Source organism: Asparagus officinalis, chromosome 1 (genome assembly GCF_001876935.1).
Source record: "Asparagus officinalis chromosome 1, Aspof.V1, whole genome shotgun sequence".
Lineage (NCBI taxonomy): Eukaryota > Viridiplantae > Streptophyta > Magnoliopsida > Asparagales > Asparagaceae > Asparagus > Asparagus officinalis.
The window spans coordinates 94,174,573-94,186,645 of record NC_033794.1 but is presented as its reverse complement, the minus strand read 5'-3'; the positions used below and the strand labels follow the sequence as shown (position 1 = coordinate 94,186,645).

At 33.7% G+C, this 12,073-nt stretch overlaps 2 protein-coding genes across 2 annotated transcripts; both read right to left on the bottom strand.

Moving 5' to 3' along the window:
- On the bottom strand, nt 5,001–6,511 carry LOC109837517 (protein FAR1-RELATED SEQUENCE 5-like). The gene is made up of 3 exons (XM_020405800.1): nt 6,428–6,511; nt 5,789–6,349; nt 5,001–5,606 (listed from the first exon to the last, which is right to left on the bottom strand). The coding sequence occupies exons 1-3, from the start codon at nt 6,509–6,511 to the stop codon at nt 5,001–5,003; spliced, it is 1,251 nt and encodes a 416-aa protein (XP_020261389.1).
- LOC109837508 (protein FAR1-RELATED SEQUENCE 5-like) lies at nt 6,581–8,431 on the bottom strand. The gene is made up of 4 exons (XM_020405794.1): nt 8,413–8,431; nt 7,276–7,649; nt 6,776–7,188; nt 6,581–6,686 (listed from the first exon to the last, which is right to left on the bottom strand). The coding sequence occupies exons 1-4, from the start codon at nt 8,429–8,431 to the stop codon at nt 6,581–6,583; spliced, it is 912 nt and encodes a 303-aa protein (XP_020261383.1).

Genomic DNA, 12,073 nt, shown 5'->3' with positions numbered 1-12,073 from the left:
TTCTCTGATATGGTTTTATCACTCACTGACTCCCAAAAAGAATGGGTGAGACTAGCTGGACTTGGAGGTCTTTTACAATTTGGATTAAAGGAACTACCACATATGTTGGGGTACTTGATTCTGCAGTCGTTTGACAGTGAATCCATTGCGCTTAATCTTCCCATAGGATCAATTAGTATCACAGAGGAAGATGCACATCAAGTGATGGGATTACCTCTGGGCAGGAAGCGTATACCAGCCTCCAGTGATCGGAAGTCAGCATTGGTGGATGAATGGAGGGCTCAATTCACAGACAGTGTTGGTTGGAAAATTACTCCAGGGGATGTGTCTGAGAAACTGAAGCAGAGTTCTGATGTTAACCTGCTTTTTAAACTAAATTTCTTGGTTCTCTTTCATAACAGCATGATCCAGTCGCTTAGCAATCCTTATATCAACCAACGGATTCTAGTTCTTGGTGATAATGTTGATCAGTGCTCTGAATACAATTGGTGTTCTTTCTTGCTTGACTCAATGATAGAAAGCCAACACAAGTGGAAGGTAGACCCGACAAAACAATTCTACACGGGTCCTCTTGCATTTTTTATTGTAAGTCACTTGTATAATATTGATTTATTTTTACATTACTGTAGTTAAAGTAGTTTTACATGATGATTACTAATTGGTATGCTTTATTTCTTATCTCTGTCTTTCTAGCTGTTCTATGCCGATCGGGTTCTTTTCAAAGGGAGGAGGTTGGTTGAGAGAACAACCCCTACATTTTTAGGCTGGACTGACTTGGTCTTGAAGGAAAGACAGTCAGAAGAAATAACTACAAATTCATTTGGCAAAGGTGCATTTACAGAGAGGGTTGAACTTGCACCTTTATCTCGAATGCAGAGTGGTACTGGAAACTCGCCTAAAAGTGTTGAGACAATTCGAAAGGTTAGCATATTAGGTTGCAAGACTTTGTTTATTCAATTTAATCTCGATTCAGTAGGAGTGAATCGAGATTCACTTAAACTGAATCAATTTAATCTCGATTCAGTAGGAGTGAATCGAGATTCACTTAAACTGAATGTCGATTCAGTTCAATGAATCGTTTTACTAAGATTCACTTAAACTGAATGTCGATTCAGTTCAATGAATCGTTTTACTAATACTGAATCTCATTTCAGATTAGTGGTTATCGATTAAGTTAAAACTGAATTCCGATTGACTTAAGTGAATCTGGATTCAATGATACGCAATATCAATTTACTGAAGTCAATCTGGATTCACTACTACTGAATCTCGATTCACTAAAGTGAAATTAGATTTACTCTAGTCGACTCTGGATTCAGTCATTTGAATCTCGATTCAAATACATTTCATGTAATCTCAATCTATCGAATCTTGTCTCTCGCCATGTTAATAATTTATGGTTACCAATGTCTGTGATATTCAAACTGCAGGATTGTATTAAGAGGGTGCAACGGAGAGCTGCAGAGTTGGAATCTGTAAAAGATAGATATGATGCTGAGTGTGAGACAATGAGAAAGCTGTTCCCCAATGACAATGAGCTCTTTCAAATTCAAGAGAGAGTTTCAAATGTTCTTGTGCAGGGGTGTGGATATCGTGGAAGTACCTGTGACACTGAAACAGCTGTGGGAAACATTGTTGATGATACCCCTAATGTGAACACCAAGGTGAGTAGAGATATGCATGGTTCGCCTGCTGTTGATCCAATATCAGCTGACTTACCACAAACACAAGTCTCCCCAAAGTTTATCCAAGAGGTTGATAAGATTATAGAGTCTGTTAGCATGGGTAAGGTTGACAGACCAGTGAGGCGGAAGCTCAGCGAATCTGGTACCCTACAGACTGAAGAACCTAGTTTTTCTCTTGGGCTGACACAAGATACTCAGACTGAGACAGTGGAAATGGTTGATGTTGTTCAGATTGCTAAAGTTTGTGAATCTGAAATCATTGATGAATCTGTATGCTTAACTGATAAACAAGCTGAAGATGCTGATGCAGTAGATGAACGTAAAGGTAAGAAAGTACATGTGACCGAAAATAAGGGACATGCGGGAAGGGGGAAAGAAAAGAGGATGGTGAAGCCTGCAACGTCTCTTCGGTCACCATGGTTGCAGAGGGTATCTCAGATTACTGCTAGGCAAAGTCAGCTGGAATGCATCATATGGAATTGGGTGCATAGAGAAGAAGCAAGGCATTCAGATGATGATTCTGCTGAAGAAGAGAATTTGTGAGTTCTTAAATCTTATTTGATATTTTATTTTTAGGTGTGAGACTCACTGTTTTTAGTATTTTTTTCCTTTATTAAATTGAATATTGTTACTATTTTTTCAGTGAAATGGTTTTTAAGTGGAGACAAATTGAATGTTTCTTACCTGCTTTCAAGACTTTCCTTCCTTCTGAGGACATTGAGGCAAATTTTATCAGCATTTGGTCCTATATTTTGAACAGCAGAGAAAAAATGAAGTCTGAAAATTCTCCACTTAGATTCTTCTGTAATGTTGAGACAACCGTATGCATCTTCCTTTATTTAATTTAAAATAACACTTGAGTTACATTTTATTTAACCAGTTTTATGTTGTACAGTTTTGCAACATTCATCACACAAATGAGGCCAATGATGAATTGAGATACAGTAGGTTTGCTTCCCGGATGGATGAGCAACTTGCTCTGTATCCACATATGAAGTTTAATGAGATTGATATGGTAAAGATTCGAAGACAATGTTTTTGTTCTTTAACCCAATTTTAACTATATCTGTAAAATCTCTGATTAAATTTTACAACCATTAGGTATTCTTTCCCATAAATGCATTTGAGCATTTCTACATTGTGTGCTATGGGCTAAAGAATCCAAGTACGGAGCTGATTGACAATAGCAAAAACTGCCCAGACTACAATGAAAAATACCAAGGTTGTCCTGAGGGTTTGGTATGTTTTTCCACCTTACGTATATGCTTTAAGCATTTACTGACAGAATACAGTAATAAGTGAATCTGGATTCACTATAGTGAATCTGGATTCACTATAGTGAATCTGGATTCACTATAGTGAATCTGGATTCACTATAGTGAATCTGGATTCACTATAGTATCGGGATTCACTATAGTGAATCTGGATTCACTATAGTGAATCTGGATTCACTATAGTGAATCTGGATTCACTAGAGTCAGAGAATTCCAGATTCGCTAACTCTAGTGAATCTCGATCACTAGAGTTAGTGAATCTGGATTCACATCTTACTGTGAATCTCGATTCACTAGAGCTAGTGAATCTGTGTTCACATCACGGAATCACGATTCACTAGCTATAGCTAATTGTAATGAATCCAGATTCACTAGTGTGAATCCAGATTCATTAGAGTGAGTCCAGGTGAACTAACTCTATTAAATCCTAGTGAGCTAGATCCAATGAATCGTGATTCACTATCATTAATATTGTTTCCATATAAACAACCAAAACAATTTGTATATTACATTAAACATTACTGTATGATAATTTGGATTTGTTATGTGACACTGATTACTTTTGATGAAACAGCACAAGAATTTTGTGAGATATTTGGCACACAAAAAACATCACAAGGCGAGTGAAATAAATACATTAACGCCTGACAGACTTGAGATGGAGTGGAGAACGGCCAAAAACAAATTTGATTGTGGTATTTTTGTCATGAGACATATGGAGACCTACATGGGCGGTGGTACAACAAATTGGAACTCTGGTTTCCATAGAGAGGGTGTAAGTGTTTAAACTAATAATGTGTTGATAATTTACAGTTAGTCTTTTTGAATTAATAAAATTTAGAATATAGCTACTGAATCTTGAACTGAACTTTTGTTCATATCGACAGGAGCGATTAAAAAATCAGCTACATAGACTGAGGTCTATATACTGTTGCCAAATTCTTACTGAACCAACAAATGAATTGGCCAAAGAAGTCATCAGGAAAGACCAACTGCACCATGCTGAAACTGTCAAATTCAAAAAAGAGACGAGGAAGATCACAAGATCTCAAAGAAAATGATATTCTGTAATCAGCATAATTTTCAATGTTGAAGTTTACAGTTATTAAGTACATTGTCGCTTAATGTTATAGAATACTCCAGTTTGTTTTGAACTGCTTTTCTATGCAAATATACTTTATAAGAATAGCTTTGTCATAATTTTATTTCTAGATTTGTGAATAGTTTGGATATATGAAAATACTGTGAAGGTAGTGAATGCAATTGGAAGAATTTCGAATTAAGCAGAGAATGTGAGTTATAATTCAAGGTTTTATGTAAGATTCAATAAATTAATTATACTTATTATGGATTGTATGTGTTTAATCTGGAATCACTGTTTCAATATTATCTCAAGTTATTACTAATTTATTTGATTGAATCTAGATTCACTATAGTGAATCTAGATTCAATTTAGTGAATCCAGATTCACTACAATGAAAGATTCAGTAAGTTAATCATACTTATTGTGGATTGAGTGTATTTAATCTGGATTCACAGGTTCAATAGTGTACTAAAGTTTTTAGTAATTTATTTGATTGAAAATAGATTCACTATAGTGAATCCATATTCAGATCAATGAATCCAGATTCACTACAATGAATCTATGTTCATTATAGTTAGTCCAGAATCACTTAAAACGAACCAATCAAATAATTTAATTGTTTGATTGATTATAATGAATCCCTATAGTGATATCGAGATTCAATATCAGTGAATCTAGATTCACTACAATGAATCTAGATTCAATATAGTTAGTCCAGAATCACTTAAAGCGAATCAATTTTAAACTGATGACTGCATACAACTACTTTATCATTCCTTTTGAAATAATACAACTAATAATAATGGGTAGATCTCAATTCAATATACTAACATGACACAACGTAACCATGTAATTAATAATCTAGTAAATATATGTAGTTAAGAATTACACAATTCAACAATTTTAATAAGAAATGTATTACTAAACATGATTTTGAAACGAAATATGACAACTAAATTAAGCATCACTCTGCTGTAATGTTTTCTTTAATGGGCATGTCCGTGCGTCATGGAAATCGGTTTTTTTGCACATATTACACAGCCTTGGCACATTCTTCTTTCGTTGACTAATTGATTTCTCATAATCACCAACAATTCTCCGTCCACAGCCCTTGTTTCTACCTTCAATGGGAGGTTTAACAATCACTTCAGCTGGTATTTTTGAGCCAACAAAAAACTCCATTACATTATTTTTGTTCTGTGTGTCAGATTTCCAACTAGATTCACGCAAACTGTGCTTCAACTCCTTCAACTTCCCTTCCAGGTAGTCAAGTCTCTCACCATCTAAACCTGCCAAACTCACACAAGATTGGAAATCATACCATATGTCATTTACCTTGCGATTTGTAACTTCAATTGCATTGCACTGTTCTGATATTTCCTTGAACTGCAATGAATGCCTCATCTCAGCACCTTTTGTCCATCGGTTCACAACAAGATGTCTTGGTATTTTTGTTACATCAGCTTGGTTCAGTGCAAAAAACCCATGTCTACATACTATACCCATTTTCTCAAACAGCCTACACGTACATTGCACGTCATTGTTCCCATAAGCGTGTTTCACCTAAAATTCAAAAAACAATGTATATTAGCACCGAATAAAAAAAAGAAAATGACAAGCGCATGAAATGGTCACTGAATCTCGATTCAGTGGTGTGAATCGAGATTCACTTCATTGAATCGCGATTCACTGCATTGAATCTGGATTCAATTTTTATTGTTTCAATCAACATTATTGAGTTTTACCTCAAATATTTTTCCATGTCTCTTTTTGTCCTTTATGGAAAAAATCTTCACACCATCTTCTTCTGATATACTGTTGATACTCATATCATAACAGGATGACATTATCTCTTTTTGTACCTCATAAAACATTGTTCGAGTGTACAATTCTGCTGCATCCCTCTCCAATAACAATGGCGTGTCCATTCTTGGCATCGACTTTGTTCCTTCATAGTTTAATCTTGCATTTGTATGCCTTTGCTTCTCCATAGCACTCTCGTATCGGAGATAAAATTCTGTCAATGTGTCAGATCTACGGTTGAATTTGTCAAAGAAACATTTCTCACTCTCTAATATTGATGTAGTATGCAATAAACCAGCCATTGGATCATCAGCATAATAGGCTGGAATCCATGACTCCCGAATGTTATACAGTTCACACAACCATTCATTACTTTCAAGCTTATATTCTTTCATAACATCTTTCCAACCTACTTCAAATGTTGCTGGATCTATATCTACACTCCAAATCAGTGCATTGATCTTCCTCTTGAAATCATCCATCTTCGAAATGCATTTTGCCAACTACAATATAAATATATAACGAAAGATTCAGTATTTATCTAATAAGGATTCATGATATTTATATGTGGGATTCATTACCTTTTGGTTAAATTTCTTCATGATGTGCCACTTGCACAAACGGTGACGTGCTTCTCTAAAGACGGCTGGTATAGCTTGCTTCATGGTAGGGCACTGATCTGTAACAATATACTTTGGCTCGCGAATCATGCATTTCATGAATACCTCAAAAATCTAGACATAGTTATCAATGTCCTCTTTAGCTATCAATCCTGCTGCAAATACAATACACTTCTTATAATTGTCGAGACCAGTGGATGGAATAAACTTCATGTTGTACCTATTGTATCACATACAAAAAATATAAGATTCACTATGATATATAATTACAATATTGAAAATCGTAAGAGATTAACTATAAAATCTTACTTGTTTGTGGAATATGTAGAGTCAAATGATATCACATCTCCAAATACATCGTAATTTCGTCGTCCAATAACATCTGCCCAAAAAATACGAGTTAATCGACCCCCTTCATCAACTGCATAATCATAGAAAAATCCATCACACATCTCCTTCTTATCCGTGAACTTCTCGATGATCATTTGAGCATCTCGATCACCAATATAAAGCTTCACATCCCTACTCCAATTTTTAAACTCAGTACACGTAGCACTAACATTAGAATAACTTCCACACAACTCTTTAGCAAAGTTATATGTTTTGTTAGGCCCCAGGTTGGCTTTTGCACCATCAAATACAAGTTTCTTATGTGCGAGACCGATAACTCTATTTGACTTCAAAAATTGTTTCCCACTACCGGAGACCAAAAAATGAGAATGCTCTTTAACGAATGAGAGAACATTATATCATTTCAAACCATCGAACTTAAAAACGACTTTATCTTTGCAACCACATCTACTAGATACAGTTCTCCTTCTCTTTTTCAAAATGCTACTAAAATCCTCAAAATCAACATCCATCTTTGATTCATTGCTGCCAGCTCTACTGCAAACAATGTGTTTAAGAAGAACTGTACCGTCCTCATGTTTCTTCTCTGTATGCCGTCTGATCTCAAACCCACTTTTACGTCCATACTCTCGGTAAAACTCTATACCATCCTCTAGTGATCGAAAGCTTTGGTTTAGATAAGGTTTAAATTCAGCTTCAACCCGAGGTTTCCAATACATACCACCACCTGGTGATTCAAAAGGAATCGAGCTAACTTCGTCCATTTCATCTTCCCCAAAATCACTGTCCGATGCATTTATAACATGTGGTTCCGTTATTTGTTCATTGCTGCCTACAACTAAATATAAAACAACATAAATCATATGGCTATGTTTTGATATACTGAATCTGGATTCATCACAATGAATCTGGATGTACTAGAGTGAATCTCGATTCACTGCATTGAATCCAGATTCACTACATTAAACCTGTGAATCCAGTTGAACACCTTCTAGTTGTTTGAGAATGCAGTGATTTTCATAATGTATTCACATGTTTACTGTAGTGAATCTGGATTCAAAGAATTGAATCCAGATTCACTAAAGAAAACATGTGAATACATTATAAAAATCACTGCATTCTCTAATAACTAGAACGTGTTCAACTGAATTAAAGCTCTCCAATTAAATTTACATAAAATGTTTACGAATGTAAACTCCTAGATAATAAGTCATATGACTAAGTTTTGATATACTGAATCGGGATCCATCACAATGAATCTAGATTCACTGGAGTGAATCTCGATTCACTGCATTGAATTCATATCATTGCTAATTAATCTGGAATGAATCTCGATTCACTACATTGAATCCAGATTCATTACAGTAAACAAGTGAATAAATTATGAAAATCACTGTAATCTCTAATAATGAATCTCGATTCAATGCAGTGAATCTAGATTAACAACTAGAACGTGTTCAACTGAATTCAAACTCTACATTTAAATCTCCATAAAATGTTTAAGAATGTAAGCTCCTAGATAACAAGTCATATGACTAAGTATTGAAATACTGAATCTGGATCAATTACAATGAAAAAAACTAGAACCTGCACACCTGAATTCAAGCTCTCCATTTAAATCTCCATAAAATGTTTAACAATGGCCAGCTACTGGACGATGAACGAGAGAGCTGAAGAACGATGAACGAGAGCTGCTGGACGATTTCTCGATTGAGAGAGAGCTGAAGGACGATGAACGAGAGCTGCTGGACGATTTCTCGATTGAGAGAGAGCTGTTGTTCGTGACTGTTGGGTTGCCTTAGCCGTGAGATTGCATAGGGAAATGGAGAACTCAACAGACAAGCATTAATTACCTCTCTTTAGGGGCTGTTTATTTTACCTGATTACCCTTAATTAGAAATTGAGTTTAGTAAAACTTCTTTAAAAACAAGAGTGAGAGAGAGATAACATTTAAGCCCAAACACGAAAGAATCGATCTTCACCTCTTGTGAGAGTTTCTTCACACATACACTTGTAAAAACAAAATTTAAACACACTTAAAACTTTGAAACAAACTCTTTTAAAACTCCCTTAAACATCCGTGACAAATAAATGAGAGTTGAGGGCTTTTTATAGCCTCTCAAACCAAAAAGAGCCCATAAGTCAACTTATTACAGGCGTCGGTCGACTGATAAGTCGATAGTTTCAGATTTTGGCAGTTTCTGGAATTTTGCATATCTAACATTCTAAAATTTATTAAAAATAGTAAAATAACTCAAAAAATCAAAAATTTAGAGTAAAGTTTCTACACACATAGATAAATATATTGGAGAAGGAATTTCTAAAATATCACTTCACATTTGTGAGAAATAACTATTTTAAAACTGATATTCCAGATTCTAAAAACTACTGAAACACTTGAGTTTGTAAAATTAATTTAACATAGTTAATCAAATCCAAAAATGATAAAATTATGGAAAATATTTTTAAACATGTAATATAACATTTTAGAAAAATATTTTCTCAAATTTTATTTCTCATTTGTGAAAACTCATTTATTTTGTAAATTGTTCAACAACACGTAATCGTCAAAACTTGATTTTTGATAAAATTCTTCCAAACAAGTTTTAAAACACTTTCCAATAGATTAATAGACTTGAGGAAAGATATAAAATAGTGTAAATAAGTCTTTAATTCATAAAAATATTAATTTCCAAATAAAGATGATAAATATAAAAATAATATATATGTATATAAATATAACTATTTGTTTCATATTTATTTAAACTTGAAAGCAATAAAACGAAAACGTGTATGTGTGTAATATTTGAGATTTAAAGTATAACACATACGGTATAAGACCTAAACTAGAAACAATATACCTAAGCTTAGAAATCTTTGTTTGAGCTCGATCTTGGTTACGGATGAAGCTTAAACTTGTACTTGACTTGAAATGCAAAGCTTCATTCCGATATTCCTTCCATCCTTCGATGGATATGATCGTGTAGGCGTAAGTCCATCCAATCTCTAACTAGAGGATCTTTGTATAGAATACTTAACAGGCAAATAAACACTTGACAAACATTGTTAGGAATTGTTTGTTAATTATCAAAACTAGATTAGATAGTAGCCTCATAAACAAGACACCTAACAATCTCCCCCTTTTGATGATGACAAACAATCTACATAAAGAGTATATAGAATATACATGATACCAAACGAATATACAAATTATAATTCTCATGCATAAAACCAATAGAATGATATACTCATAATTAACTTGTTTCTCCCCCTTTGTCAACATCAAAATGGGGAAAACAATAAAAATTAAGAGCAAAAGCTCCCCCTATCAATAAGGCACGGTGAGTATTAGCAAGAAAAGAAATAGGGAATGCTCCCCCTATCAAAAAGTCTAAAAACATATGTCAAGAAAAACAAGGTGGCTATATATGAGCAAAACATATATAAAAAATATCAATCGCTACTCACATTTAAAGAGACTTAAGAGACCACATAAAATATCATGAAAGGTGTTTATAAAGGTCTCAAACATAAATATATCAATAAGATATATATATATATATATATATAATTAGTATATAGGATAGGTATAGTATATGATAGTAAGATAAATATAGAGGAGTAGATAATATAATAGGGATATATAGTAGTAGGTGATATATATAGTATATATAAGGAAATAAACAAAACCATAAAATCAAAATGTTAAATCTATATATCCAAAATTCATAAATTAATGCAAAAATATATTGAGAAACACACACAACAGACAATAACAGAGAGGACGAGGGCACACAACACGACACAGAGGAACACACACAGCGGAAGGCACAACACACACACAGCAACACATATATATATATATACTAGTATTAGTATATATATGATAATATATAATATATATATTATAATATATAGTATATATAATATATATATATATAGGGGTAGTGATAGTAGTATAATAAAGGTATAAAAAGTATATATATATATAGTATAGATATATATTAGTATATTATGAAAAATGGTGGTCTCAATACACAGAACGTAAAAACAATATATAGATTTATATATGAAATCAAATTAAAGGGAATCATGGAAAACTAAAAATTATAAATTATGCAAGGGAATATTTTCAGAATAACAAATGCATTGAAAAACATGGAAAATTGAATCACTAAAAGCATTCAAACACGAATCATAGATTAAGAATTTTAAAAGCACAATAGTTGGAAAACATTTAAGGCAAATTGTAAATTTGTGTTTAAACTTTTCTTCAGTAAATTCAAGAGTGCTTGAAGAATAGAAGGGGGTAGATATATATTCTTGAAACAAAGTCCAACCAAAGAAAGAAAATACCTGCGCTACGGAAAGAACCAGAACAAACAAAGTCCCTTAAAAATCAGAATATCTGAGAAACAGTGTTGTCGGTCGACTGATAAGACAGTAAATCATCGACCGGATGAGGTTGATCGTTGATGGACAGCTCAAACTTCATGACGGTCGAGTTGATGAAAATCAATCAGTCGACTGAGAGCTGTTTCGGTCGGGCGAGCTGATGTTCAAATCAGTCGACTGAGTAGAATAAATGATATTTTTTCCACGCAAGGCGGTGCTTCTTCAGGTCGACTGATGATGCCTTATCAGTCGACGTGATAGCGTGGCATGGAGGGAGAGCATTAATGGACAAGTAAAAAAGACTTTGAACGGCCTTTTAAAGAGAGAGTCAAATAATATTCAGAATGTAAAATTTAGGGAAAGGATATGTGATGAAATGAACAATGGTTAGAAAAAGAAATTGTCAAATATCATTTTTTTTTGTTATGAAGACACTTCATCATGTTGCAAAATCGTCAAAAAATACGGGTTCGTTAAAATATTGATGTTTAAAAATGATTTAACCAAAATTTTGGAATGGCATTTTTAATGGATTCGTAGCACGATTGAAAATGATGATAAATAGATGTTTATCTATAGATTCAAAAATAACAAGATATGAAATATATACTTGTCAAAACAAAAAATAAAACAAAAAAGAAAAGAAAAAGAATTTGTTTTTGAAATCAGAACATATTTGGTTACCGACAACACTCTTGGTACCAAAAGAGTTAGGGACATACCCTATCACTCAAACGTCATATGCCCTTGGGGTTATGATCGCTATTTGGGCGGATTTTGTGCACGATGAGAGTGGGTTAAAACAATGAAGTGTGCAAATGAGCCTGCGGTGCAACAGTATCAATAAAAAGGATAAAAGGG

What these genes read in the sequence shown, in the direction of transcription:
- LOC109837517 (XM_020405800.1), bottom strand. Translation starts at nt 6,511, where the DNA reads ATGAAGCAAGCTATACCAGCCGTCTTTAGAGAAGCACGTCACCGTTTG. An exon ending in TGAAGAAATTTAACCAAAAG is followed by an intron (nt 6,350 to 6,427) that starts GTAATGAATCCC and finishes TTTATATTGTAG; the next exon opens with TTGGCAAAATGCATTTCGAA. An exon ending in GACATGGAAAAATATTTGAG is followed by an intron (nt 5,607 to 5,788) that starts GTAAAACTCAAT and finishes TTTGAATTTTAG; the next exon opens with GTGAAACACGCTTATGGGAA.
- LOC109837508 (XM_020405794.1), bottom strand. An exon ending in TGAAAAAGAGAAGGAGAACT is followed by an intron (nt 7,189 to 7,275) that starts GTATCTAGTAGA and finishes TTCGTTAAAGAG; the next exon opens with CATTCTCATTTTTTGGTCTC. An exon ending in TCTACATATTCCACAAACAA is followed by an intron (nt 6,687 to 6,775) that starts GTAAGATTTTAT and finishes GTGATACAATAG; the next exon opens with GTACAACATGAAGTTTATTC.